At 35.2% G+C, this 25627-nt stretch overlaps 4 protein-coding genes across 11 annotated transcripts; 1 reads left to right on the top strand and 3 right to left on the bottom strand.

The window, feature by feature from the left end:
• The first annotated feature begins 485 nt into the window (after nt 1-485).
• On the top strand, nt 486-11054 carry LOC110634399 (exosome complex component RRP45A). 5 transcript variants are annotated; one of them, XR_009144960.1, is made up of 10 exons: nt 486-909; nt 1360-1569; nt 2267-2362; nt 2630-2744; nt 4352-4432; nt 4556-4744; nt 6878-7173; nt 8617-8675; nt 9164-10271; nt 10594-11054. XR_009144960.1 is itself a non-coding variant. In XM_021783379.2 (10 exons), exons 1-9 carry the CDS (start codon nt 773-775, stop codon nt 10234-10236), a joined length of 1410 nt encoding a protein of 469 aa, XP_021639071.1. In that variant the 5' UTR covers nt 487-772; the 3' UTR covers nt 10237-10271; nt 10591-11054. The 5 variants fall into 5 exon arrangements, 3 of the variants coding, with proteins under 3 accessions (XP_021639071.1, XP_021639072.1, XP_021639070.1); XR_002490980.2 differs by lacking the exon at nt 10594-11054 and having other exon boundaries at nt 9164-9224; nt 10025-10162; XM_021783379.2 differs by having other exon boundaries at nt 487-909; nt 10010-10271; nt 10591-11054.
• An 837-nt stretch (nt 11055-11891) lies between these two features.
• On the bottom strand, nt 11892-14535 carry LOC110634400 (F-box protein At4g18380). Its single transcript, XM_021783382.2, has one exon. It carries the CDS (start codon nt 13092-13094, stop codon nt 12063-12065), a length of 1032 nt encoding a protein of 343 aa, XP_021639074.1. The 5' UTR covers nt 13095-14535; the 3' UTR covers nt 11892-12062.
• An 836-nt stretch (nt 14536-15371) lies between these two features.
• LOC110634407 (uncharacterized) lies at nt 15372-18944 on the bottom strand. The gene is made up of 8 exons (XM_021783390.2): nt 18662-18944; nt 18487-18575; nt 18303-18359; nt 18085-18147; nt 17871-17936; nt 16932-17018; nt 16294-16387; nt 15372-16122 (listed from the first exon to the last, which is right to left on the bottom strand). Exons 1-8 carry the CDS (start codon nt 18813-18815, stop codon nt 15605-15607), a joined length of 1128 nt encoding a protein of 375 aa, XP_021639082.1. The 5' UTR covers nt 18816-18944; the 3' UTR covers nt 15372-15604.
• Nucleotides 18945-19702: 758 nt separating this feature from the next.
• LOC110634391 (serine--glyoxylate aminotransferase) lies at nt 19703-24117 on the bottom strand. Of its 4 annotated transcripts, none has more exons than XM_058138569.1 (6): nt 23970-24117; nt 22510-22775; nt 22104-22388; nt 21246-21612; nt 20898-21108; nt 19703-20051 (listed from the first exon to the last, which is right to left on the bottom strand). In XM_058138569.1, the coding sequence occupies exons 2-6, from the start codon at nt 22712-22714 to the stop codon at nt 19914-19916; spliced, it is 1206 nt and encodes a 401-aa protein (XP_057994552.1). In that variant the 5' UTR covers nt 22715-22775; nt 23970-24117; the 3' UTR covers nt 19703-19913. The 4 variants fall into 4 exon arrangements, with proteins under 4 accessions (XP_057994552.1, XP_057994553.1, XP_021639056.1 ...); XM_058138570.1 differs by having other exon boundaries at nt 22510-22720; nt 23970-24106; XM_021783364.2 differs by having other exon boundaries at nt 23861-24099.
• Nucleotides 24118-25627: the final 1510 nt, after the last annotated feature.

Below are 25627 nucleotides of genomic sequence, written 5' to 3'. Positions count from 1 at the left end.
ATATATGCTTCTTATTATTTATATTTTTTATATATTATAATAAAGTAAGAAATTTTAATAAGAAATTTTAATAGTTAATTAAAAATCAACCTTAAAAAAATAAAATTAAAAACACTTTTGAGTTTACTCAAAATATGGTTTGAGCTTAATTTTGCATTACAATTATATTTAGAAAAATATAAATATCTGATTTTTATTTTTTTAAATTGATATTTTTTTAAAATAAGAAAATTATGATCTTTTATAAAAAAAATAAATTTATAATTTTAATGAATCTTATTCACAAAGTTTTATTCTTGGCTTACAATAAAAAATTTATTAAGTAGAAATTAATCACAAATAAATTATAAATTTTAAAATTAATTTAAATAATAAAAATAATATAATAATAAATAATCCGTTCACAATTTCGCCCACATTCATGCTTTCATACATGCAATATTATAGATTATCGATCAAATTTAATTAAAAAAAAATTATAATTTGCTATTTGTTTGGTCGCGTAATATCAAGCGGAGGCGCTAAAAGCGGTGGCATCAAGCTTTGAATAAAACCCTAGGGTTTTAAAAGTTGGTAATTGCCCAGCCAAGTCGTGAAATCTCACTGTCAGATTCACTAGTGACAAACGGAGTGGATTTTGTCACTACCCATTTTGGTTTTCAGCCCTTTCCGGTTTCTTTCTTGCCGCCTTCCCTCCTTCGCCGTCCACCATTCGCTTCTTTCCATCTGCTACATATTTTGAAGTGAAATTTGAGAAACTGTACCGTCAAAAATGGATGCCAGATTGACGAATGCATGGCGAATGACAGTGAATGAGAAGAAATTCATTGAGACTGCTTTGGCTTCGGACCTCAGAATCGACGGTCGTAATCCCCTTGAGTATCGTAAAATAACAATCAAGTTTGGCAGGCAAGTTTTTTTGCTTGTATGTATGCGTATACTGTTTGAGTTTTGGTGGGCTAAGACTAGTAGAATGGCAGGTTAGAGTATCTAATGGTTGAAGAATTAAAAAAATGTATTTTCTGGGATTTTCTGGAGTTTTTAATTCATTCTTTTGTTTATTATGTTTGTTCGGTGACTTGAGAAGGTACAGGCTAGGTAATCATGTATAATGCAGTTGTGATCATATAGTATTGATTACGGCAAGGTAGGATTTGGTTGCTGTTTGAGGGATGTAAATGGTGAGCTGGGCAATTGTAGCGGCCTGAATGTGTGAAATTTGTGACGTTACTTTGATGGAATTGGCATTGTATTGTAATTGCTAATACTTGGTTGCAGTTTGCTTTTGCTTGTATACATATGCTTGTATGCATTCAGTTGATGTGCTATTTTCATTTCCTTTTATTTGTGAATTCACAGAGAAGATGGGTCATCAGAGGTGCAGCTAGGCCAGACTCATGTAATGGGTTTTGTGACAAGTCAACTAGTTCAACCTTATCGAGACCGACCAAATGAAGGGTCACTTTCAATTTTTACAGAGTTTTCGCCAATGGCCGATCCTTCATTTGAGCCAGGTCGTCCAGGAGAATCTGCTGTGGAGTTGGGCAGAATAATTGATCGTGGTCTAAGGTATTTTTGCTTAACTTGCATGAATTTAAATGGAATTAGGTTCATGTGGTGGAAATTATTTTACATGTTGAGGGTAGCGTTATCAGGACATTTTTTTTCTGATTTATTACAAATTTTGATATATCAATGAACTATTGTTGTTTGATATATTATTTTATAATTTTGAACCTTTATTGAAGAATCTATTATTGGATGAGTGGTCATACTAGACTAGATAAATACCGTAACGAGAGTATTAGAGAAAAGGTAGGAGTGGTGCCAATCGAGGATAAGTTGGGAGAAGTGAGATTGAGGTGGTTTGGTCATGTGAAGCGTAGACATACGGAGGCTCCAGTTAAACAAGTAGAGCACATTAGATTAGAGGATAGAAAGAAAAGAAGGGGTAGACCTAAACTGACTTGGAGGAGAGTAGTACAACATGACCCAGAAGCATTGCACATTTTCGAGGATTTAATCCAAAATCGTTTGGAATGGAGAAAGAGAATCCATATAGCCGACCCAAAATTCTTGGGATAAAGGCTTAGTTGAGTTGAGTTGAGTATTGAAGAATCTATTAAAGAACAGATAGACAAGTGCTTGCACACACACACATATGAATGGGATATATAAGCAAGGCTTCTTCAAAAAAAGATTCTGGATTTTAGAATAGAATTCTGAATCAAAATGAGTTCACGTAACAATTTTAATTGATCTGCAGGGAAAGCAGGGCAGTGGATACAGAATCACTCTGCGTTCTTGCTGGGAAGTTAGTATGGGCCATTAGAATTGACCTTCACATCTTAGATAATGGGGGGTAAGCTAATTGATCCCGCTATCTCTTTCTATTTTCTTTTGTTAGGGTTGGTGCAACGGTAAAGTCACTCTGCTTGTGACTTAGAGGCCCCGGGTTTGAGCCGCGTGATCATTCTCTCTACAAAGCAGGGGTAAGGTTGCGTAAGTCAACCCTCCCTAGAGCCCATAAGTGTGGGAAAGTTTCATGCACTCAGTCACCCTTTTGTTGTTTGGGTAATGCTAAATATTCATTAGCGTTCTTTTATTTGTTTGGTGGTTGGGGAGGCAGGAATCTTGTTGATGCTGCCAATATTGCTGCTTTAGTTGCTCTCTTGACATTTCGGAGGCCCGAATGCACATTAGGAGGAGAAGATGGTCAACAAGTGATGGTACATCCTCCTGAGGTTAGCTCTTTTAATATAGTAGATGTTGTTATAAAAAGGAATAAATGTGTAAATACGAACATGGGGAAGCATGTTCGTGGGACCTTATGTCAATGAAATTTACATGTAAGATCCTCGTGAGGCTGCAAATTATTAGCTCTGATCAAGATTTTCCCCTTTTTATGCAACCTGATAGATTTTTTACTTCAAATGCTCAAATAAGGCATAATTGTCCCTTTTTTTTTAAGAAAAAAAAATTGTTAGTATGTTGACTTGAAGACCCTTTTTAGTTGGTCATTGTACTCAACCCTCAGTATGGTTGTGTGTTTACTGAAAATTTGTATGCATTTTATCTTTAGACCTAAAAATGTGTTCTCTAACTAAATCTGATGGTAATTGTTAGTGCAACTTGTGTATCAGATTGATTGGATTTCATCTTATTGTTCTTCCCTCACCTCTCTTCTTTTAATTTGGGCTGCAATGAAGGGTTTAGGGTATGTTTTCCAGAAGAGATAATGGGGTAGAACATAAACATAACCAATTATCTGACACTTTTTTTTCTCTTCTCTTTATTACTTTTTTATGAAAAATGTACTCAAGTATGTCTTGCATGGCATTTGAGCTCAACTGCCTTGCTATCATCAACCCTTGGACTTTATATAGATATTTCATCGCGTCATTTTAATCCCTTGTCCTCAATGTGCAACATAAGTTAGCAAGTGAGAAAAGATAATCCTTGCATTCAAGAATCACAATACAATGCCGGAATTACATTCCTATAATTTGTAGTTTTATTTTATGTACTGCTATTATTTCCTCAATGATGTATTTGGCTTGCAATATGAGTGTAATTGTTTCTATTGGTTAGTGGAGTATAGTACACATTTTTTTTTGGTTGTCAGTGACTGAGTGTGGCCTTACATTCTCTGTTTACCACATTTACTTTGTAGCGTAATAGTGCTTGCTCATTAGGATTTAAGAGTATTTGAAAGTTTTCATATTCTAGTGAACAGTAGAGTGTTTGCTTGAAAGTCACATATCAGAGTATTAGATTCTTATTCTCACTCTCCAGCTTAAGATTATAACTCATTCTTTTTAATAGGAATATGGCACCATGGAATCAATAGAGAGTTGGGCAAAAAAAAAAAAGAGCAGACCAAGATTATTTTACCCCCCCCCCCCCCCCCAAAAAAAAAAAAAAAAAACCTGAATCATCCTAAAATACAAATTTAGTGCATCAAATCGTTTAGAGTTGCCTCTGAAGTTTTAGCATTGAAGAGGGAATTTGCTCCTTTCTGAGATTTCAGCTTTTTCATTAGATAACATCTGTATACTTTTATATTTGGCCTAATGTGAAGAGTAGTAGTCCGGGAGCAAAAAAGTGCCCATATTTATATGATCTTGGATTTCTTGACTTTTCCAAATAGCAAAGATTAATTTCCGAAGGATAATGCTGAGACAGTTTTCAGTAAGAAGTCCCCATCTTTCATTCTTTCTCACTGTAAATCTTGTAGGTAGGCTATAATATTTTCTGTGTGTCTGCTCAATGTCATTCTTTTAATTTTATTGTAGTGTTTAAATTCTAAATTTTTCGTGTTCTTTTAATTATTGTTGTTTTATCCTGGCAGGTGAAAGAACCACTTCCTTTGATAGTGCATCATCTTCCTATAGCAGTAACTTTTGCATTTTTCAACAGTGAGCACACCATGGTAGGTAAATTTATTTATACAAATTATTATTATTTTTTATTTTGTGATATCCCTAATGCATATTCACATAGAACTCAAGTTATTAGTGTTCCAGTCAATTTAATCTAAATGAGTTTCATGTAGGTGGTTGACCCGACCCATAATGAGGAGGCTGTTATGGGGGGAAGAATGACAGTTACAGCGAACACTAATGGTGATATTTGTGCTATTCAGAAAGCTGGAGGAGAGGGTGTGACACAGAGTGATATAATGCGTTGTTTGCGACTTGCATCTAGGAATGCTGAGTCTATAACAAAGAAGATAAATGATGCAGTGAGTTTCTTCTATACAAAAGTCTTTCAAAAGTTGAGGTGCCTTTTCTGCTTCTTAACTGCTTGATTAACTGAAGTTGAGAAAAAATAGTGATTTCTATACAATATATGAAAAATACATCAATGATTGGTTGCGTAGTTTTATATCAATGAAGAAAAAATATTTCTGTATTAGCCTTTTACCACTTCCATTATTAAAGAACCTCTTTATTCTTGCGTTTGCATTTTGCTATATCTGCACTACTACAAGTGAGGGCATAAATGCCCCTAATTGAAATTTAACACTTTTGATTAAGTTTACAAAATTGGGGCCCTTGCTTGGTACATTAGTGGAAGTAATAAGGGTCGCATCTTTAATGTGCAGGTTCAAGTCCAAATATCATCTCTGATGTAAAATGCATCGTACGACTCTTTCTGGATTCTCCTTTAAAACTGAATATTATGGCCATATATATAGCATAAAATTTTTACGAGAATAAGGTCTGGAAAATAAAATCTTAATAGAATCAGGTCTTGACCCGCTAAATGAAGTCTTATATTAGCCATGAGGCTTCCAAATTAACATTATCAAAAGATTAAAAAAAAAAAACTTGAAAACTGCTACAACATCAACAATACAACAGTGTGAACAGTAACTTTAAAAGTAATTCGCCTGCTTATAGGTCCCATGCACATTGAGATATGGAACTTTGTGGTTTAGTTCTTTTTGGGTCAAGAACTATCATGATATGCTCCTCTTATACCAAAAAAGAACAAAAAATTGCTACAACCCTTTCTTAAAAATTTTCCTGAAGAAAAAAGAGTTAACGCTGCAATAGCTTTCTGCAGGCTTTTTTGAATGTTTTTTGATCTGTTACATAATCCATGAAGAAAGCCTTCCCCATATTTGGAATTAATTTGTTGCCTTACAGCCAATGGGTGTACTAGTGATCAAAGTTGAAGCATGCAACAATTTTAATGGTGAACTTTGTTCTCAATATTAAGACATATAGTGGTGCAAATGAAATAATGAAGTTAGAAATGTTGATCTACAATTTGTTTTTGGCACTGTTATTGTTTCTGGTTTATTTGTCTGATAAGCCAACCTTGATTGGTGTCTTTGAATCATGGTTTAGCAACCTCAATTTGGGATTGGTTTGCATTGCATGTGTTTTGTTTTCATGTGTGTCGTTTTATATGCAGGTAAAGCAGAGATTCTATGAATTTATTTGTAGTTCCTTTCCTTTCTAAATCCACTCCCTCCCCCAACTCCCACCTGTCTCTCTCTTGCTTGCTTTTTTTCTTTTTTCCCCCTCCTTTGTAGGTTATGCAATCTATAGTCCTGTCTGTCTGTTCCTCAATTAATTCTCTATCTACTAGTGTGAATTATCATGAACGAGTGTGGTATGGCAGCTGTGAATTCAGGTTGCCTTAATTTTATATACATCTTCAATGAGTTTTTTTAGCATTTTTAGCATATGGTTCATCATGGTCTAGTATCAGCATATGCAACCTAAAAAACTGGTGCTTTGGACATAGCCAGTTCATAGTCATTTCCCACTTTGTTGTTAGCTCTCTTTTCAACTGGTCAACATGAGGATAAGGGATTTTCATTATAGTCTTATGAGTCCTGTCCCAGGTGAGGGCAAAATTGTTAAGAGAATTTTTTTTTTCAGTTGAATTTAAATAGCATGGATAAGATCTTCTCTGGTAAAGGGCTAACTTAGTGCAAATAGTGTATATATACTGGCCAAATCTTGCCAAAATCTGCTCCTAGGAATGCATCGAATGCCTTCAATTTAGTTTTAAGAATGCAGCCTTTCCCTCACCAAGTTGGGATTATTTTTTTCTGATAACACAAATGTTGGTATTTTTCAACTGATATTACCATATTGATATCTGAATCTTGTTGAAAGGTAGAACAAAAGAGAAGGAAAAATTGTGCCTTTGTTTTACTTCAGGAAGCAAATGAGGGATGCTTTACAATTTCATATGGTGCTCTTTTATATTTTTAGCAGTCTAATTGGTATGAGATACGGAATAATAGCGCTCCTTTGTTCTTGTATTTTAGTTCTTGCGTCTAGCATCATTTAGCCACAAGATTGCTTTTCCTTCATGCTCTATACCTAACCTTTTGTATTGCAATTTGATGTAGGTTGAGACATACAACACAGAGAGAGCATTACGGAAGATCAAGCGCCACTCTGCTTCTGTTGCTGTTGACGTTAGCATATCTGGTGGTGATGTCAGAGAGCCTGAAAACAAATTTTTCGTGCACAAGGGCATTAGTGAGTTGTCAAGGGACCAGATGGAGAGATTGAATCTAGTATCTGAGGAAAAATGCACCAGTCAAAGTAGTGACATTAATGGTGGTCTTAGTTCATCTGAACAAGGCAGAACTAGTTGTCAAGAGGGCAATGCTACAAATTTCCTTGGGGGCCCCTCAAGCTGGTAGGTGTTAGCCCTTTCTAAAGTCTTATAAAATTTGTATCTTGCATTTTTAGAAGGGAAAGGAAGGCATGGCATACGTATTTGAGAGTCATAATTATGAGTTTAACTTGCTGTGCTTTTTCCCCCTTTCTTTATTAATAAAATTTCTTTTCTTATTAAAAAGAAAATTATGAGGGTAGCAGTTAACACTACACATGCATAATTTGTTAAATTAGCTACCTCACCTAGGATTTATGAATGAAAATCTTTTAGGGTGATAATGCATTATTATATGTGGTTGTATGACCCATTGTCTCATTTGTTAATTAATTTATTTATTTACTGTTGCATTGTTCCTGAAGAAAAAAATTTATCAAGTGTATGGAAGCAATTTTATCAAATATCAATTGCAAACCAAGTATTACAAACACTGACTATATATTTTGATATCATTTTAGATCATATGGTGAGAGACCATCATAAAAAATTGTACCTATGTCTGGTTTGATTGGTCAGAGAGGATCTGGAGGCAACTATATACATTACTGCTTCACAAGTTTTCAAACCAATGCTGTTTTTAGTATAGAAATTGAATCAAACCAACCACAATACTATGGTCTATTTAGTCTCTTGTCATGCTTGAGTGATAAGTCCAAAACTTTTTGGGAAAGAAATTTATGCTGGTGACTATCTAAGTTTATTTGTTTACTATGGTAAATAAATAATTTAATGATAAAAGAACTCTTTAAATGTTCTAAAACTGAGCCACAAATCCTAATTTTCAATTTCTTTAAACTGAAATGTAATTTCTAATTTATAAATCAAAGCAATTTTCAAGCTCAGTTTGTTGTGTTCTATTTGATGACAACTGTGTAGACATATCTTAATTGTTCCAAGTTTTTAGATGTTTGAGAAACTGGTAGTTTGTTCAGCAGAGAACAAATGCTATATTCTTATTTCCTAAAAAATTTTGAAGCAAAGCAATTCTGTATTGTTGCCTATGTCTTAAGCTTCAACTAGCCACTTTCTTGTAGAAAGCAACATTTATAGAGATGCATGATATGTACTCTAACTCAAGTACTTAGAATCCATGGCTTTCTTAAACTAGTTTGGCTATCATTGAGCTGAAATGTGGCTGCCTTGGCAATTAGAAGCAAACAAAATGGTGCAAGTGGAAATTATTTCATATGATTCAATCCGTCAACAATGCAATCTCAAGTGGCTTGAAGCGCAGAATGAGCTGATTTTTGAATTACCATATACAGATATACTATATACCAGAATTTGGAATGTCATGGACTTGTTCAGTGATGCATTTAAAAAATACCTATGATAATATAATATTGGAGTGAATCTGAGACTAAGTTCATGAAAGCTTCAATTGTGATTGAATCGCAGTTAGCTTATTGAAAACCTTACATTTTCCATATGCTTTGCTTAATTAAAATTTTTTTTCTATCTCAGGGATCCTTATTCGAAGGGTGTTGATTCAGATTCCCTGAAAGTTTCTCTAGCTTCACTTGGTATGCAACTTGTACAACTGACTTCTAAAGTACAATAAATTAGTTTACTTTGCTGTTTGTTGTAATTTATGGTGCTTCTTGTTGTAGCCTTATTACAATTTTGAAATATTATATAGCCTGGAGCGGAACGTGGTGTCAAAGGGAATTTTGAAGTAAAATACAGCATAGATCCCTTTTTTGGTTGGAATAGAAATCATTGCAATTTTTCTCAGCAGAATATCTCATTGATTCTTAGAGTCAGACCTGGCCGAGAGCCAGTGTTGCCCGTTACATGCCTTGTCAAAACAGGGACTGGAACGGGTCAACAGTTCCACAGGCTCAAATTGGCCCAGAATTGGGGAGGGAGGCAGTTATGGTTCCTCCCCTCATTTAACCTGAGCTAGACTGGAACCGGAATTAGAACTGGCAGCCCGATCTGAATTGTGGATTTTTTTTTTTTAAAGAAAATAATAAAAAGTTGTTTAAACTGTTGGGTTGTCTCAATGCAGATTGAAGTGGAATCAAGAGGGAGTGGAACCATGGGGAGCAGGTCCCCTTGGTCTGGTTCAGGTGATCATGTCCCTACCAGATCACAGGCACTACTTCTGACTTGGAACCGTCCTGTGGCAACCCCTACTTAGAGAGCCAATGGGATTGCCACATGGTGTTGTATATTTAAGGGGGACAGGAAGGCCTCATTTTACTTTATTTTGATGCTTCAGATGATGCCTGGTTCTATCTTAAGAGCTTTGAGCTTTCAATTTTCCATCTAAACCAAGTGTTCTTGGGGTCGTTCAATGTGTGGTTCCTGGTTGAGCATCACACTTCTTTTCCGTTTTTGGGTTTTTTTATGACTTTGTATCTCGGGCCTGGTTTTACATTTTTTCAGCAGCTAAAGACTTAAATAATTTGAAAATCTAGAATCTACTTTATAAGATCTTCTGTAGACCTTGTGTTCTATAAGAGTTTCTGATGAATGGTCGTTTTCCCCTTTTCGCAAGTTCATGTGTGTGTTTTTTCACATCAATTTGACAATTTTGTTTTACAAAAGGATTATGTCTGTCTAACGTGACTTGGGTTGCATCCCTGCACTCTGTAGAATCATGAAACAGAAAAATTAATCTTGCCTCCCCACACCCACCCTACCCACCACCCCCCTCTGTTTGCTGACAACATATCTTATTGGTGGTTGGAAAGTATGTGTACTGTAATCAATAATCATACCTAGCATTGGAATATATTGAAAAGTGCACACCCCAATACTTTTGTGAATTCAGCATACATAATGCACTTGGGTGATACTGTCTATGTCAGATAACAAAGAGAGAGAGCTGATACAAATTGACTTGTACTAGGTGTGAAACATGCAGGAATATCAGCACCTGATAAACATAAAAGAGGTGAGCAAAAGAGCACTCAAGCTATGGAAGATAAAGTACCTGAAGATGCTAAACCAGCTACTTCAGCCACTGATACATCTAGAACTGGGCCTCAAATGAGTGGAGAGAAGACTTTGAAAGATGCTGTAAAGCCCAAGGACAAGAGAAGAAAAAGGGCATCCTCTAGCATGAATGCAAGTTAGATGAACTTCTGACCCGAGAAATTTCATCATTTCATGTATGTTAAATATTATTTGTCTAAGCTCATGCTCCTTTTTTGTCTTTTTATGGATATTAAGATCATAAGAACCACATTTAAACTCATGTATAACACTCTGTTGGGCTGTTTAGAAGTACTAAAAAAATGGGGGGCTGTTTTTGCTCAGAAAGAGGTGCCTCTTTTTCCCTTTTCAAAATTGACAAAAAATTTTCCAAAATAAGTTATTTAAATTTTCAAATTCTTCCGCTCTTGGCATGGGATACTTTCTGTTTTATTTTATTTAGTTAAGTTGTCTTCTTAAGATTCACATGGATAACTAATTGTTGATCCTTTGCAGCAGATTCTGGACTTACGGTTCCTTAAACTTCCAATTGTTAAGTTGGAGGGTAGATGGTGTTGAAAAATTTACTCTACTCTCAATGGTGAATGACATGGAGGGATCAATAGCAGCCAGTGTGCTTAAATGACAACCAGAAAGAGAGTTGACCCCTCACACACAAGTCAAGGCTTTTGTGCCTGCTAAGGAGTCAGGTATGGCATTTTGGTCAAGTGGATATCATTACATTGCTCAAGTTGCATCTCCTTGGATCGTTTTTCATGTAAAATTTTAGATTGATTAATGTATTATATATGTCCTATTTTTCTGTCTCTATTCCTTAAGGGGGTGGGGCATGCCCCACCACCACTGTTCTTTTCTGAATAGGAGTTGTTCCTGGTTTTGTTTGCCAGTTCAATATAAAGGTGTTCTGACAAATTTGTTATTTCAGAAAGAGAAGAAAATAGAAAAAATTGTTATGCAAAGATTAAGTTCTTAGTGCATTCAACTTGTGGTACACTTTCTGTTTTCCATAAGCTTTAATGACTGTAGAGGATTTCCGCCTTCCTGCCAGTCCTCCATCCCTAAATGGTCGAACTCTCAATGGGAGTTTCTGGTGAATGATGAATTTTTCAATTGGTTAGGTTTAATGCTGCACTTGTTGGGTTGCTTTTAGTCATGAGAAGGGAGGATTTGTGAGTTCAAAAATTCGAAGCTGAATGGCCCCAAAATTGAAATTTCTGCCAAACTTTTAGGGTAAATCCATGGGCTGCATGTGATTAAGCTTAACTTTGTGTAGTAGCATCTTTAGGTTTTTGACGTGATATACTGTTCTTATATAAACTTAAAGCCGTTCATATACAAAAGTTATAAATACTATTAAAGTGTAAATATATTATGAAATGTGATTTTATTGAGGTGAGGTCTGTAATTCGAGGCTTTGAGCCACAAAATAAGAAGACACTTTGTTATGATCAGGCTAGTTACATAAGCAAATTCTGTGCTTGACTCATCAAATGCATGTATGGCCACATTGAAGTCATCAATGTACGAAGACAGCTGGCTTGTATTGTGTCACTCCAAAAACTTCAATTATTTACTAGTGAAATTGGCATCCCAATGTTGTTGACAATGTCTTCCATGATATTGAGACTCTACTTTGTTTTTTCAAATTTTTGAAGCAAGTGAAAGTGAATAGAGGTGTAAATCTCTGATCATCTATGCTACGGTGCAGTTGTATAGCAGCTACAACTTGCCCAATGAGTTTTTGAACTTGATTAGTTTTCTAATTGCTGGGTTGAATAAAAAGAGCACTCAGAAGATGGTTGCAAATTGCAATACATCCACTTGCTTTTTTTATATTGAATCACTAGTTGAAAGAGATGAACAACGGGATTATGCTTCAGATCAGTGTTTCCAATGACAAATTTAATTAATTTCCAAAAATTAGGCAAATTGTCTGCGACTGCAAGCTAATCCCCAAACTTCACAACTCAAAAGGAGCTCATTGTCATCACGTAGTTCTTCCTCATCTTCATCATCTCCCTCACAGCTTCATCAAATGCTTTATTTTCACTTTCCTCTCCATCAAAACCGGAAAAATCACCGTGATCATCACTTAAATCTCTGATCTCCCCGTCAACAGGTCTAATAACCACTAGTGTCGCTCCCTTCATCGAGAAACCTGTTTCTGGTAACTCTAGCACGGGCACGTACCATAGCTTCATGCTCAAATCTGGAACTCGGCTTCTCTCCGTTGATGATTCTTTTGTTGCCAATGACTTCAATGCATTTCTCATATCAGTAATCTGATCTTTTCCCACGCACAGCTTTCCTTGCTTATTTATATCACTTATGGTCACATTTTCAAGCCTGTGATGTTCTGCTAGAACCTCCTTTAGCAACCAATGTCTCGCAGATGCATCAATCAAGCAAGAAATCGTCCATACAACTCGTAACTTGAGTTCATCATCAGTTAATACTTGCTCAACAATGTCTTCTCTCTGGTTTTGAAAATGATCTATGCTTTCCTGAAAAGATGTAGCGCCAAGAACAACACAATTCTTGAGCTCAACATCAAACTCTGCCTTCCATTTAAGCAATGAACCAATACCCTCCAAACCTACCTTACCACCATGAGATGGAACCTCAATGTGCAGAGATTTAACATCTTTGAAGTGCTTCAAAACTTCATTAGGAGAGTAATATGAGAGATTACCAGAGTTTCTAGCAGGTGACTTGTTAGGAGCAATTTTATGGTGAAAGAACTGGAGTGGTTTGGCAATGAACTTCAAGAAAAGAATCTTTAAAATGTTCACGGGTAATCGATGGCTTGACTTTGAGTTGTGTTTGCGAGGAGAGATGGAAAGAAAGACCGTGTCAGTTTGGAAGACAAGAGAAGCAAAGCGATGGGAGACTAAGAGGCAGCGAGCAAGAGATTTGGCATCTTGTAGCTTGTTGAAGATAAGAAGCAGAAGTTGGTCTGGAAGACGATCAAAGAAATCTTCTTCCTCTACAGAACTCATTGGGATTTTTTGGTTTGTGTTGTTGAAGTTGAAGAATGATAAATTGGCTTTTGAATATTAAAGGGTGTGGGGGGGAGGAGAGAGGAGGTGATTAAAAGGTGTCTGGATAGGCAAAGCTACTCAGATTTGACCAAAGCTGTGGACATGGTTACAAGCCCATGTTTCTGACTTTTTTTTTTTCGGTGGGGGGGTGGGGGACCAATCTCAATTTCCATTTCTTTTCATTTAATTTTAAAAAGTCAAAAAGATTAACTGATATCTGAAAGTAGATGATAAATTGCATTTGATCTTCTCATCCGAAAGAAAGTAGGTGGGTGACAATTTTTTTTTTTTTTTTTTTTTTTTTTTTTTTTTTTATACTTGTGATTAGGAGATTTCACGAATGAGCTTTTTATTTTATCAAAATTAGAAAGATCGATTTAGTGTATTTAAAATAAATAATTTACTAGTACTCTTTATTATAATCAAATTTTAATTAATAAAAAAAGTATTCATCTTACCTAATCGAATTAATCTTATTGACACTTTCTTTTTCGCTTTTTCATGAGGCCTAGATAAAAGCTAAAATTTTCAATTAGATTTATTGATCTAGTGAAGAAAAAAATAGAAAGAAATAACTTAGAAGTATTTCGTTTAGCAATTTAACATAGTTAGCTTTCTAATCCTTACTAGCTGCATCAACAGCAATTAAGCGGTTAAGATACTTCAAATTCTTTTTTTTTTTCCTTTTTATTTGATTATAATTGTTCTGACGTTATCTTATATTGGACATTGCCTATGTATTTGTGCAGATTTTTTTAATGATTTTATTAGTTATGTAACATCCCATGCGAAAAGGGAGTGACCTCCTGAAAAGTTCTCCATTCCACTAATGGGACAAAATCATGAGGTTCAGAATAGGATAGGCCAAAACAGACAATTCATCTGGTGGTTGAAGCAGGGCATTACAGATGATATCAGAGCCGGATCCCCTTTAGTATATGTATGGTTCAGGAACGAACCAGTAGGAAGCTGGTGGGCTTGTAACATCCCGTGCGGAAAGGGAAGGTCTCGGCTAGAGTGGTTCTCTGGGAGGGCAAGGCTTGCTGGTGCCCTTATCCAAATGGGGCCAGGAATAAACACAATCATACATTGGGAGAAACTAATCACTAAAGACGCCTTTTGGTGGAAATGGGTGACTTCCTGGGAAGTTCTTCATTCCACCAATAGGATAAAATCGTGAGGCTTAGTATGGGGTGGGCCAACTCGGACAATTCCTCTAGTGTTTGGAGCAAGGCATTACAAGTTATAAGTAGAAATTAAGTTTTATTTAATTCTTTATTATAATCATATCTTTTTGCTTTTTTTTTTTAATAATTACTCTTTTTTATGAAAGGTAAAACTAATGTCACAAGATTATAAATTTCATAAGGAAAAATTAGCAAGCAAAAGAAAAAAAAAATAAAACTATGCATAAAATAAAATAAAAGATAATGTTTTTAGTTATTGAAACACTTTCAAATTATTACAATCCATCAATAAGTAAAAAAAAAAAATATATATATATATATATATTTAAACTCAAATGTATAATAATATTAATAAGTTACAAGAAGATTCAATTTCATACTTTCTCGTTGCTAAGATGAAAAACGGTTTCGTTTTTCTCATTAACGATACCATATGGTAATTGTTTAGGATTATTTAGGATGAGGAGAACGACGTACTTTTCCATAGGCTTTGTACTAGAAAATTGTTGATTAATTAGACCTTAGCATGTCTTAATGCGATGCTTGTACTTGCCTCTTGCTTGTGCTATTTCCACAAGTGACCTTCACCATTTGCCCTCTTTTTTGGATTTGTCTTGCCTTGATTGTTCAATTCACTCGATAAATCTTTTAATTTTCTCCTCCGACTGAATTCAATCTTCAACATCATGCTTTAAATCTCCATGGAATTCACTGCATTTTCATCCCTCTCTTGTTGCAATGCTAAGATTGCTTATCTTCTGGGGCCACTTTGCTTCTTTTAATCCACATGAGCACACTGGTTGAACCTGTGTTGCGAGTCGAGACCTTCTGGGTTGTTCTATTTTTGGGCTTCTTGAAGAACGAGATTCACCCTCTCCTCCTTTTCAGTTTCATCTCACTCCTTGGCTGTTCTCATTGCATCATCTAATCAGATGAACTAATGGATTATAAACATTACTTGGAGTAGTCTTTGGTAAATCAATGTATAAGAAGTCAAGGAACTCTATACACTTCTCATGTGTCTTACTTGGTAAATCAATATATAAGGTAGTCAAAAACTAAATAAATAACTAAATAAATAAAACATCTAGATACAACTTAAATAATATGAAGTTGAAGCATGTAAAGTTCCGTCTCAAAAATCAAAACATTCCGTCATATCAGCTCATTCAAGGATGATTATAGCATATTATTGTCCAAATTGAAGCAACAGATGATACAAGAAACACCTAAGATAACAGCTGGTGTTATGGACAGCATAAGGAATAACTGCTCTAATCTTCAACTTGATGGAGGTGGTGGTGGAGGTGCATTGGGTGGGGGAGGTGGTTGCATCATCATTTGTTGCGTTAGGAGTCCACCAACCAACTGCTGTGGAGGTGGTGGCTGCCGCCACACTTGTGGTTGGATTCCCATTCCCATTTGCTGTGGGGGAGGCCTTTGGAGGACTTGAGCTGCCTGGGGAGGTGGCATGTTTGGAGGTGGTGGCCTGAATTGCATTGGAGGTGGAGGAATACCTAGTGGCGCCATCGTTTGACCTGGCTGTGGGGGCTGAGCCTGCCAAGCTGGTTGTCCAGCTACCTGCATTGCAGGGAAGGCTGCATTTGGTGGGGGTGGTGGGCGGAGTGCTGGAATTGGAGCTGGAGCAACAGCACCATTTGCAAATGGGCGTGGAGGAACTGGTGCACCAACTGTACCATTGGCTTGAGGCATGCTTGGAAGAGTTGGAGGCCCACTGGCAAACAAAGTGTGCGGCCTGCTCTTTTGGGAACTCGGATTGCTTGCAGCCAAAACTCTCTCTGCATCATAGTAGCAGCAATTAAACCACTTCTATCACAAAAAGGATCAAGTTCACCATAAACTATCATTTCAGTCAACTAGGAAAGGATGCCATCAAGGTAAGAGGTAACAACATAAGTAATAGAAGAAGAACACATTAGAGCAATAAGACACCATTCAGAAAGCCTCACCTGCTGGGGTACCATGGCGCTCTCCTTTAGTATCTTTCTTATATGCATATGAAACTGTTATCTGACGGTTGCAAAGATACTGACCGTTCATTGCCTGTTAAGTCCACAAAGTCAAAATAGGTAAATCAAGCCACAATGTTCACACAATCTACTAGGATTTGCCGAGGTATTGACTACCTGTCCTTTTCAGTCAGTATAGAAATTTAGAACTAATCGAAGTTTTCAGTTTTAAATTTAATATTGAATTGAATGGTGATATCTACACACAACAAACATAATCAAAACAAACTTATGGAAGTTTTAGTTCAGTCCAATTTATTAAGTTTTCTCGGTTTTATACCAAAAAAGGATGAAAAGAGAAAGATTAAGAGAGAGAGAGAGAGAGAGAGAGAGAGAGAGAGAGAGAGAGGCCTTCAGGAGAACAACAAAATGTCAGAACTCACAAAAAGCAGCAAAACGCTGGTGGAAGGGAAGCTAATGGGAGGGCAGCAGAGAAAGAAAAGAATAGAAGAGGAAACAATTAACACTTTTCTAATAAGTATTTCTATTAAAACTATAAAATCTATGCTTTGACCCACTTATAATATCTCTCGAGCAGATTTGGAGGATATGAATGCATATACAAAACATTAAGTTACCTCAATTGCTGCATCAGATGCCTCAAAAGAATCATAGCTGATGAAACCAAATCCACGTGAATTTCCAGTATCAGGATCTCTCATTATCTGAAAATATAAGTACCAAGCATCAGAATACGAAAGTAAATGGATAAGTATCAACTTTTCACAAAATTAACAATAATAATAATAATCAGAAAATAGAAATTGTTATCCAAAACATGCCCATGTTATGGAATGGCGCTTAATGTTTTGTGGATAAATATAAGAGTCGACCAGCATCATATGCTACTCACAAGACCAGCTTGAAGACAGAAGATTCCTCATTACATGGATAAAATCCACACTCAGTACTATATTCATCACATATAGGTACTCCTAGCTGTCCATTAAATCACAATAATTGCGTTATTCGCATTCTAATGACATCTGAAAAATTAAACATGAGAACCAATTTAATAATTAAAAAAAAAAAGCAGTTCGAGAGCTGAATTAACTTAAGCAAATATATACATATATAATGGATCCATCTGCCTCAAAAGAAGTAGAAAGATGCATCAATTTAAGAATCAGAAAATTTCCTCATGTGGTCATTCATAAACAAGCATTTCTAGAAAATGGGATGGTGAGCCTAACTACAGAGTAACAAATCTTCATCAAGGAAAAAATAATGACTAATATAAGATAAACCTAATATAGGACGTAAACTTGAATCCATCCTGTGAAGTTTAAATTTTATCGAAACAAATCAGCAAATTAATATTGCCACTTTAACAATTATCCAAAAGCCAAATGACTTCAATGAACCTTAGGAACATCGACTCATTCTTGGCTGGTTCCAATAAGGATTTTAATTATCATAGCAAGCAGTTGCAGCTCACTACCCCCCCACACACCTCTCCCTTATTCTTTAACTGGAGAAGTTGAAGATTCAACTGACAGAAAGTTCAGGGGAATGACCTTGGGATTTGCAACTATAACTCCAAAAGCACTGAAAGTATCATGCAGAAGTTTCTCATCAACATCCTGCAAAAGATAAAAAGCATTTGATCCAAAATCAACAGTAATAAACATAACAAACAGAAACCAAGCACATTTTTTTACACCAACCACCACCACCACCACCCCCACACCCCCCCCCCCCCCACAAAAAAAAAAAAAAAAACCAACTTACAGGGTCAAGGTTTCCGATGAAGAGGTTCGCTCCTACATCCAAGCTCTTCTTATCTTGCGACGCCTGAAACCCAAAAGGTCAGAAAATGAAAACCATAACATCCTAGCATAGTTTTAAAAAAAAACCAATTCAACCAATATAGAAACCATAAATCCTAGATATATATATATATATATATATATATATATATATATATATATAAACTAAAACTTTTATACCTTATTTACACGTATTGGCTTCCCGTAAAGCTTGATCATATTCAAAACTTTAATTGCCTGCACAGACATCAAAGGAAGCAAAAGATAATCAACATGAAGAACTAAAAATGCTCGCAACAATCCCAAAGAAAACAAATTAAAATAAAAACAAGAGTAAAGCAATTCCCATTGGGTAGAGACTTACATAGTCAGCATCTTCTTCGCTCCGGAATTCGACGAATCCATATCCTTGGTGAAGATTTGTTACTCTATCCTTTGGAACATACACATTAACTAGGATAGGAAACAAATTGTAAAGAGGTTAATTAATGAAAAAAATTCATGTTAAAAGCAAGGAAAAAACAAAGATAAAACCATACCAACAGGGCCTGCTTGAACAAATAACTCCCACAGCAATTCCTCAGTCACCTGAGGATCAAGATTGCCGACGTAAGCAGTGGCATCCTGATTCCTCTCAGCCGAGTGTTGGCCTAGCAAATTCGCTCCCACTCCTGGAGCAATTCGAGTGGTCATTATTACGTCTAGCTAAAGTAGCAAAGTTGGGCGGGCCAGTAAGCTGTTCACGTCAGCGGAGGAGTCACGGTGGAGGTTTGCAGCTAGGCGGGTGGTTTCTTTAAAACACCCCAAAGCAGTAAGGTCGAGAAGAAAATGTATAGGTGGATTCTGAACCAACATTCAGGCCCTAATGGAGGCCCAATAAACCTTCTCGTTTAGAACAAGAATAATAAATATTAAAAAAAAAAAATTCAATGCTGCCCCCTGCGAATATAAAAAATAAGAATTTCTTATAATAGAACAATTTAAAGATTGAGATGCAATTAAAATATAAAATTTAAGATAAATAATATTATATACTTTAGAAAGATATACTCATATATGGTAAAAAAATTTTTAATTTTACAATTAAAATTAAATTTGAAGTTATAATTAGCAAATCATAAAAATTAATTTTAAGCAATAAAAAGAAATATATATTATTAAAAAAAATTCTCAAAAAGTTTTGTAATTAATCCTATGAAAATCTTCCTAAAACGTTTTCTCATTTGAAAGGAGCCATTAAAATAAGAAATGCAATTAAAAATAATACATTTATTAAATTCAAATTTATATTAAAGAGGCGTTTAAATATTTAAAAAGATTAGATTAACTTTTTAACTCATTAATAGTTATGTCTTTTTAAGAGGTTAAATGTTAACTTTCTACCAAACACATCCGTGTGGAAGGCATATGAAATAAAAATGATCCATTTTTAAATTTTTTTTTTATTTTAATTTTATTTGAAAACAAATGTAATAAGAACTAATTATTTTCTTCAATTGTATTTATCAATATATTGCTTCAAAGTGCTGCAGATCATACATTCCCTAAGCCTAACTCAATGCAGTCAGGAAATGATCAAGTTAAAAAGAAGGTAGAAATTAGATTGTGCTTGCAAGTGTTTTCAGGTACAGGACAACTAAGAAGCAAAGATTTACATAGGAGATCATTTGACCCTCAAAAGAGTAGGAGCAGCAAGAAGAAAATTATGCATATTTTTTTTACAAGAGTTCCCTGAAGCGAACAGTTAAAAAAAAAAAAAAAAAAAGAATAACTATATTGATAGTAGATGAATCAAATCCTGGAAGGGATTAGAGGGGTGTTGTTCTGTAGGTAAGCACAGGCTGCTGCTACTCCACTCCCCAGCTTAACAGGGTAACCCACGTCCTTGAGTATCATCTCCACTCCAGCAAGACAACCCAACAGTTGCAACTGAAAAAACATGTACAAATCAAAGTCAGACTCTGCAATACTCGAAACAATTGTCTCCTGTGAGCTGTAATTTCGATGCTTTATAACAAAAGAAAATGTTTCAAGAGAAAATATTGCTTGACAATAAAAAATCATGATCCATAAGCTCAATAAAAAAATACCAGATCCCTAAGAACTGAACTGTTCTCATGCTTATTTCTAACAGGTTACTGTGATGACATCAGATATTTCTAAAGGATTACTGGTTCAATGGCAATTATTCAATTTTTCAATCACTAGATTACGAAAGCTTGCAATGATTGAACAAATTTGATAGAAACTACGGCTGACTTGACTTGACTATAGTAATGATCAGATGTTGGAAGATACTCAGGAAGACTTTGTAGAATGATTGGGCAGTTCATATGTATGTGCAGGAGCATTATACGGTTCAAACATGGGTTTAAGACCTTGGTTCACTATTGAGCTCCAGCTTAATTCAGAAGAATTGGACCCATGTGTCTAGCATAGCACTGATCTTTCAAACGCCTTGTGACTCCAACAAAGTTTTGTCATACAATAACATTAAGAAGAGTATTGCAGCTTTCTAATTTTATTAAATGCAAATTTTTGCATTTATGATTGATTTACCTACTATCATTAGGATGTTCAGCAGTTCATGTCCCTTAACATGTCAACAAATTAAATGCTTCAACTCTGATTATGTTCTCTTTCTTAAACGTTGATGTAGATTGAGGACAAGAATATGAAACCATAATACTTGATATTTTGCCCAATACACTCTAAACACTGAATTGCAGCATGTATATAACAAATTGAAGGACATATATGCGAAGTGAAGGTTACCTCATTCAGGTTACCAAGATGCCCTATTCTGAATACCTTCCCAGCTACTTTGTTGAGACCCAAACCTAAGCTCAAATTGTATCTTTTCCATCCTCTCCTAACAATTTCTGAACTATCGATGTATGGAGGAACGACGACAGCGGTCACTGTGTCACTGAACCATTCCTCCTTTTGGGTGCAGTTCTTCAAGCCCCATGCCTCCACAGCAAGTCTGCATTATAAGATTTGATACATGTTCAGAAAAGAAAAGGGAAAAGGTTCATTTGTACCCTTAAAGAAGATATGTATGTATTACACTACTCTATCATTTAGATGAACTTATCAGTACCAGAAGGAAAAAAGACTCACCTTGTCGCTTTGCCCAGACGAGAATGCCTTGCAATCACATTGTCAAGTCCTTCCTCAAAAATGAGATCCAGAGCTGTTCTAAGTCCATAGAGCAATTGGATGGATGGGGTGTATGGCCAATATGTTCCAAGTTTGTAGAACTTCAAGTAGTCATTCCAGTCGAAGAACACCCTAACCGATTTTGCAGTTTTAGTTGCTTCAAGAGCTTTGGGGCCCGCACACACAATTCCCATACCAGTAGGAAGAGAAAGCGCCTTCTGAGAGCCAGTTAAAGCAACATCTACTCCCCATTCATCCATACGGAAATCAAGAGCACATATGGAGGATACTCCATCAACAAGAAAGAGAGCTGGATGACTGTAGTCATCTGGCGATCATTAAAACAAAAACGAATGAGATCAGCTATTGTATAATATACAATCCCAGGTTAAATGAGGCGCTGGAACTGAGAACAACAGGATTATGAATTGAAAAAAATAAATGAAAGAGAACAAATCAGAAGATTTTGGCAAGTCTATATACTTTTGTCAACCTATGCACAAAAACTAACCCAATAACCAAAAATATGACTGAGAGATGACAAATCCGAATGACACTAGAATTACAATCACGATAGCTTTCACCCAATTGAAATCTGTAAATCTCAGTTATGATCTTGTCACAATGAACAGAATTATACCGTGGCGTCTCCGCGCAATTTAGCTAGTTAGATGAAAATGATAAATGCTTAACCTGGTCTCAGATGTGTAAGAAAAATTTGAGAAAGCTATATAGGTTTCATAATGTAAGGACAATTAACATGTCTGTGGTTTCATATCAGAAGGAACATGAAATGAAAATCATTTGCCATATGCTTACCAAGTATTCTTCTCACTTTTGCCAAATTGTTGGTAACTCCAGTTGCTGTCTCATTATGAACAATGCAAACAGCCTTAATAGTGTGTGCAGTGTCTGCTGCCAGTTTTGATGCCAGAATGTCAAGGTTGGCACCTTGACCCCACTCGCTTTCGACAACATCAACATTGAAGCCAAGGCGCTGCTGCTGATCGATCCAGAGCAAACTGAATTGTCCAATCAGGAAAGAGACAATCCGATCTCCAGGAGACAATGTGTTGGTAAGTGCACTTTCCCATGCACCAGTACCTGAACCAAAAAATATCAACACACACAAAGATTAGCAGAATATATAAAATTATGCAGCAGATGAATCACTTGTTTCAGATGAGTTCTACCTTTCGTTTTGAAAAAAAAAATGGTACAATACCTGTGGTTGGGATAAGAAATGGAGTTGCTGTAGTAGTCTTGAAAATCTTCTTGACATCCTCAAGAAGAGTCTTTGTCAAAGCAGGAACAGCTGGAGAACGGTAATCCTCATTGTTCCTATTCATTGCTCGAATAACTGGTTCCGGGATATTAACAGGCCCTGGAACAAACAGATGGTTCCTTCCTGGTCCATAGACGTAGTCCATCTTTCCCTTCAAAAAAATTGACCAACAAACTGATTCTCAATGGATTCCAGTGTCAAAACACCTTCATTAGAAAAATCCAAGAAGGAAATCAGTCTTAATCCTTTGAACCTTGGTCTTATATACATTAATAATATTTGATTATAGTCAAAACATTAGGAAAATCCCATTTGCACAACTAAATCAATATGCAAATACAGAACTGCTTAGCAAAGAAAGCTCAATTTCATTCAACTCTTCTTCATCTTATTGACATTGGCTTCTTTTAAAATAAATCATTTGTAAAAACAAAAAAAATTTAAATGAATCCTCACACAATAATGCTTATTTCTATTTTTTCAAAAATGATCTTTTTTTTAAGTTGAGAAGAACTGAATTCTTTCATTCCAAATATATAATTGATAAAAACGAAATCAATTAAATTAAATTCTCCTAAAATTATAGATTCCAAACAGGAGATTAAAAAGTAACCATGAACCAAAGGACAGCCTATTTCATCATGAAACCTTTATTCAAACTAGCTAACCTTTATTGGATTTTAATTTTATTGTTTTTGGATTCATAAAAGCACATATAATTTAATTGGAAACCTTTCTAATATAACTTTACACCTTTTTTCTTCACATTAAGAAAAATATAACTTGCATAATCTATCAAACAAACATGGTGGCATATCACTAGCCATGGCCCCAAAAACTCTAGAAAATTAAAATGTTAGAGTGTATTTTTTTCAAAAAAATACTATTTCTGTCTCCAAATATTTTTTTATTTCTGTTGTGGCCCCGAACTTTTATATAAATTTTATTTATACCATTAAATTTTGATCTCTTAATTTTTTTTATGTATAAAAATTCGTTTATTTTCTTTTTAACATTCATCTTCTCCCCCTGAAAGATAAAGAGTTAATTCTGCTCCTGCACCTGATAATCAAGAAACATATACACATAGCTAATAGCTTAGTAAAAATATGCGAGAAAAGGTCAACATATTCATGTTCAAACAAGAAATAGTAATATTTCTGGGGCAAAATACAGGGGGAAAAGTAAGAAGTGGGAATAGTTAACTAAAATAAACGTAAGAATTCCATGGGGATAATAACAGTAATATACGCTTGACTATCTTGAATATCTATGCATAAAAGCATTACACCTTTTATGAGTGAATCAAGACCTAAACAAGTACAAGTGGAAGAAGAAATTGGAAGCAGCAAATCCCAGACGCATAAAGTCACAAACAATCAAAATAAGACCATACTGACTTGTTTTGTAGATATAAAAGAGAAGGAAGGTGCTGAAATTTACCTATGATTTTGGTGGATATTCCAAAGATTGCAGAGAAGTGGTTCTCTGCCTCTTTTTTCTTTGTCAGTGTGTGTGTAACAACAGCAAAACAGAAAGTTTGGTTTTTTATAAGAGCGCGGGAGAGTATCCCATTCCCATGGGACTCTGTGAAGTCTGTGGACACACGTGGCAGATAAGAGTGAACCAATCAGAAACTGGCGGCTGAGAATTAATGACGTGGAAACATTTCTGGTCTACATCAGCTTTGCATTATAATATTGGCGTTTTCTTTTATTTGTTAATTATTATTTTTTATATTTATACTTTTGTCCCCATATTTTTCGTAAACTTGACTATTACACTATCTATTTCTAAAATCATGATACGCTATCTAATATGTTATAGGCAACAACAATTAATTCTTAATACTAAACTAGTTGAGATGAATTATATGATTTTTTTTTCTCCATTTAATTCTATCAGATGTAAAACAGGGGAATACTAATAATCTGTGATCTGATTAGTCTTTCCAGTTTGTGAAAAATAAGGGGTATGTTGACATTGGCATAAATGAAACGAGGCAAAAATGGAAATACAGCAAAATATTGGACAAAAAAGTGAAGCAAATAATGAAGGTTATTTTGGAAGCAAATACACATGGTGTATTTGGAAGTGGGCAGTGTGAGGTTGAGAAAGCAATGTGAAAGATAATGCGATGAAGGGCTGGCTTTCAACCACAGCCTCTCTTGTGGGAATTAAGACCACACAACACTTCATCTTCTTCTCATTTTTTCTGACCTTAATATAATTTCTGCTCCTAATGTTTGGTTTTTATCTCCAGTTTGAGACTGTTTGGACATCCAGCGTTGTAAGTTTGGATTATTTTCCACCCATTTTCCCCCTGTTTTGGCGTTATCTTAGAGGGATCATTCTATTGGTCTTGTACATTTTCTAACCAAAAAAATTCTGAATTTTTTGCTACTTTCTTCTTCTTCTCAAAATTCCTTTAAGATCAACATTTTAACGAGTCCCTCCCCAATTCTAGTTCGGTCCGATTCTAGAAACTGCGAATCAGTTATCGGATCAATTCTAATCCAATTCTGTTCTCAAATAATAATAATAATAATAATAATAATAATAACAGCTATAGAAAATAAATAAATAAATAATCATGCAGCCATTAAACATTTCCTTATTTGTATCAGACAATCAGATGCATCATTATATTTCTCTCTATTATTTTTTTTGTCAAAAATAAAAAATTTTCTTTAAAAATGTCATAATTAAGCGCAGCTAGATGAAAGAACAAAGCCAGACCGTTTAAAATTTGGAAAAGCGGAGAAAAGGTGATTAAGAATAAATAAGTCGTCCTGAAATGTTTGTTTTCCACTGAGGCATAGAATATGAGCTGAACTTATAAGAAGCACATTATCTGCTTCGTTTTGATAGGAGAGAACATCAACAATTACACACCTATCACGATAAGTGCATGGAAGAGGAAGTTTAGTTCACCAATTGATTGCAGTTAATAGGTTAATAAATATTATATATGCTACAATAAACTATCAGCAATTCCTATAAACTGCATTCAACAACTGAACTAAACAAGCCCAAAGAAGTACTGCCATCATTGCAG

This window comes from Hevea brasiliensis, chromosome 16, assembly GCF_030052815.1.
Source record: "Hevea brasiliensis isolate MT/VB/25A 57/8 chromosome 16, ASM3005281v1, whole genome shotgun sequence".
NCBI classification, from domain to species: domain Eukaryota; kingdom Viridiplantae; phylum Streptophyta; class Magnoliopsida; order Malpighiales; family Euphorbiaceae; genus Hevea; species Hevea brasiliensis.
Note: the sequence above shows the minus strand (reverse complement) of the source record. Positions and strands in the feature narration are given on the sequence as shown.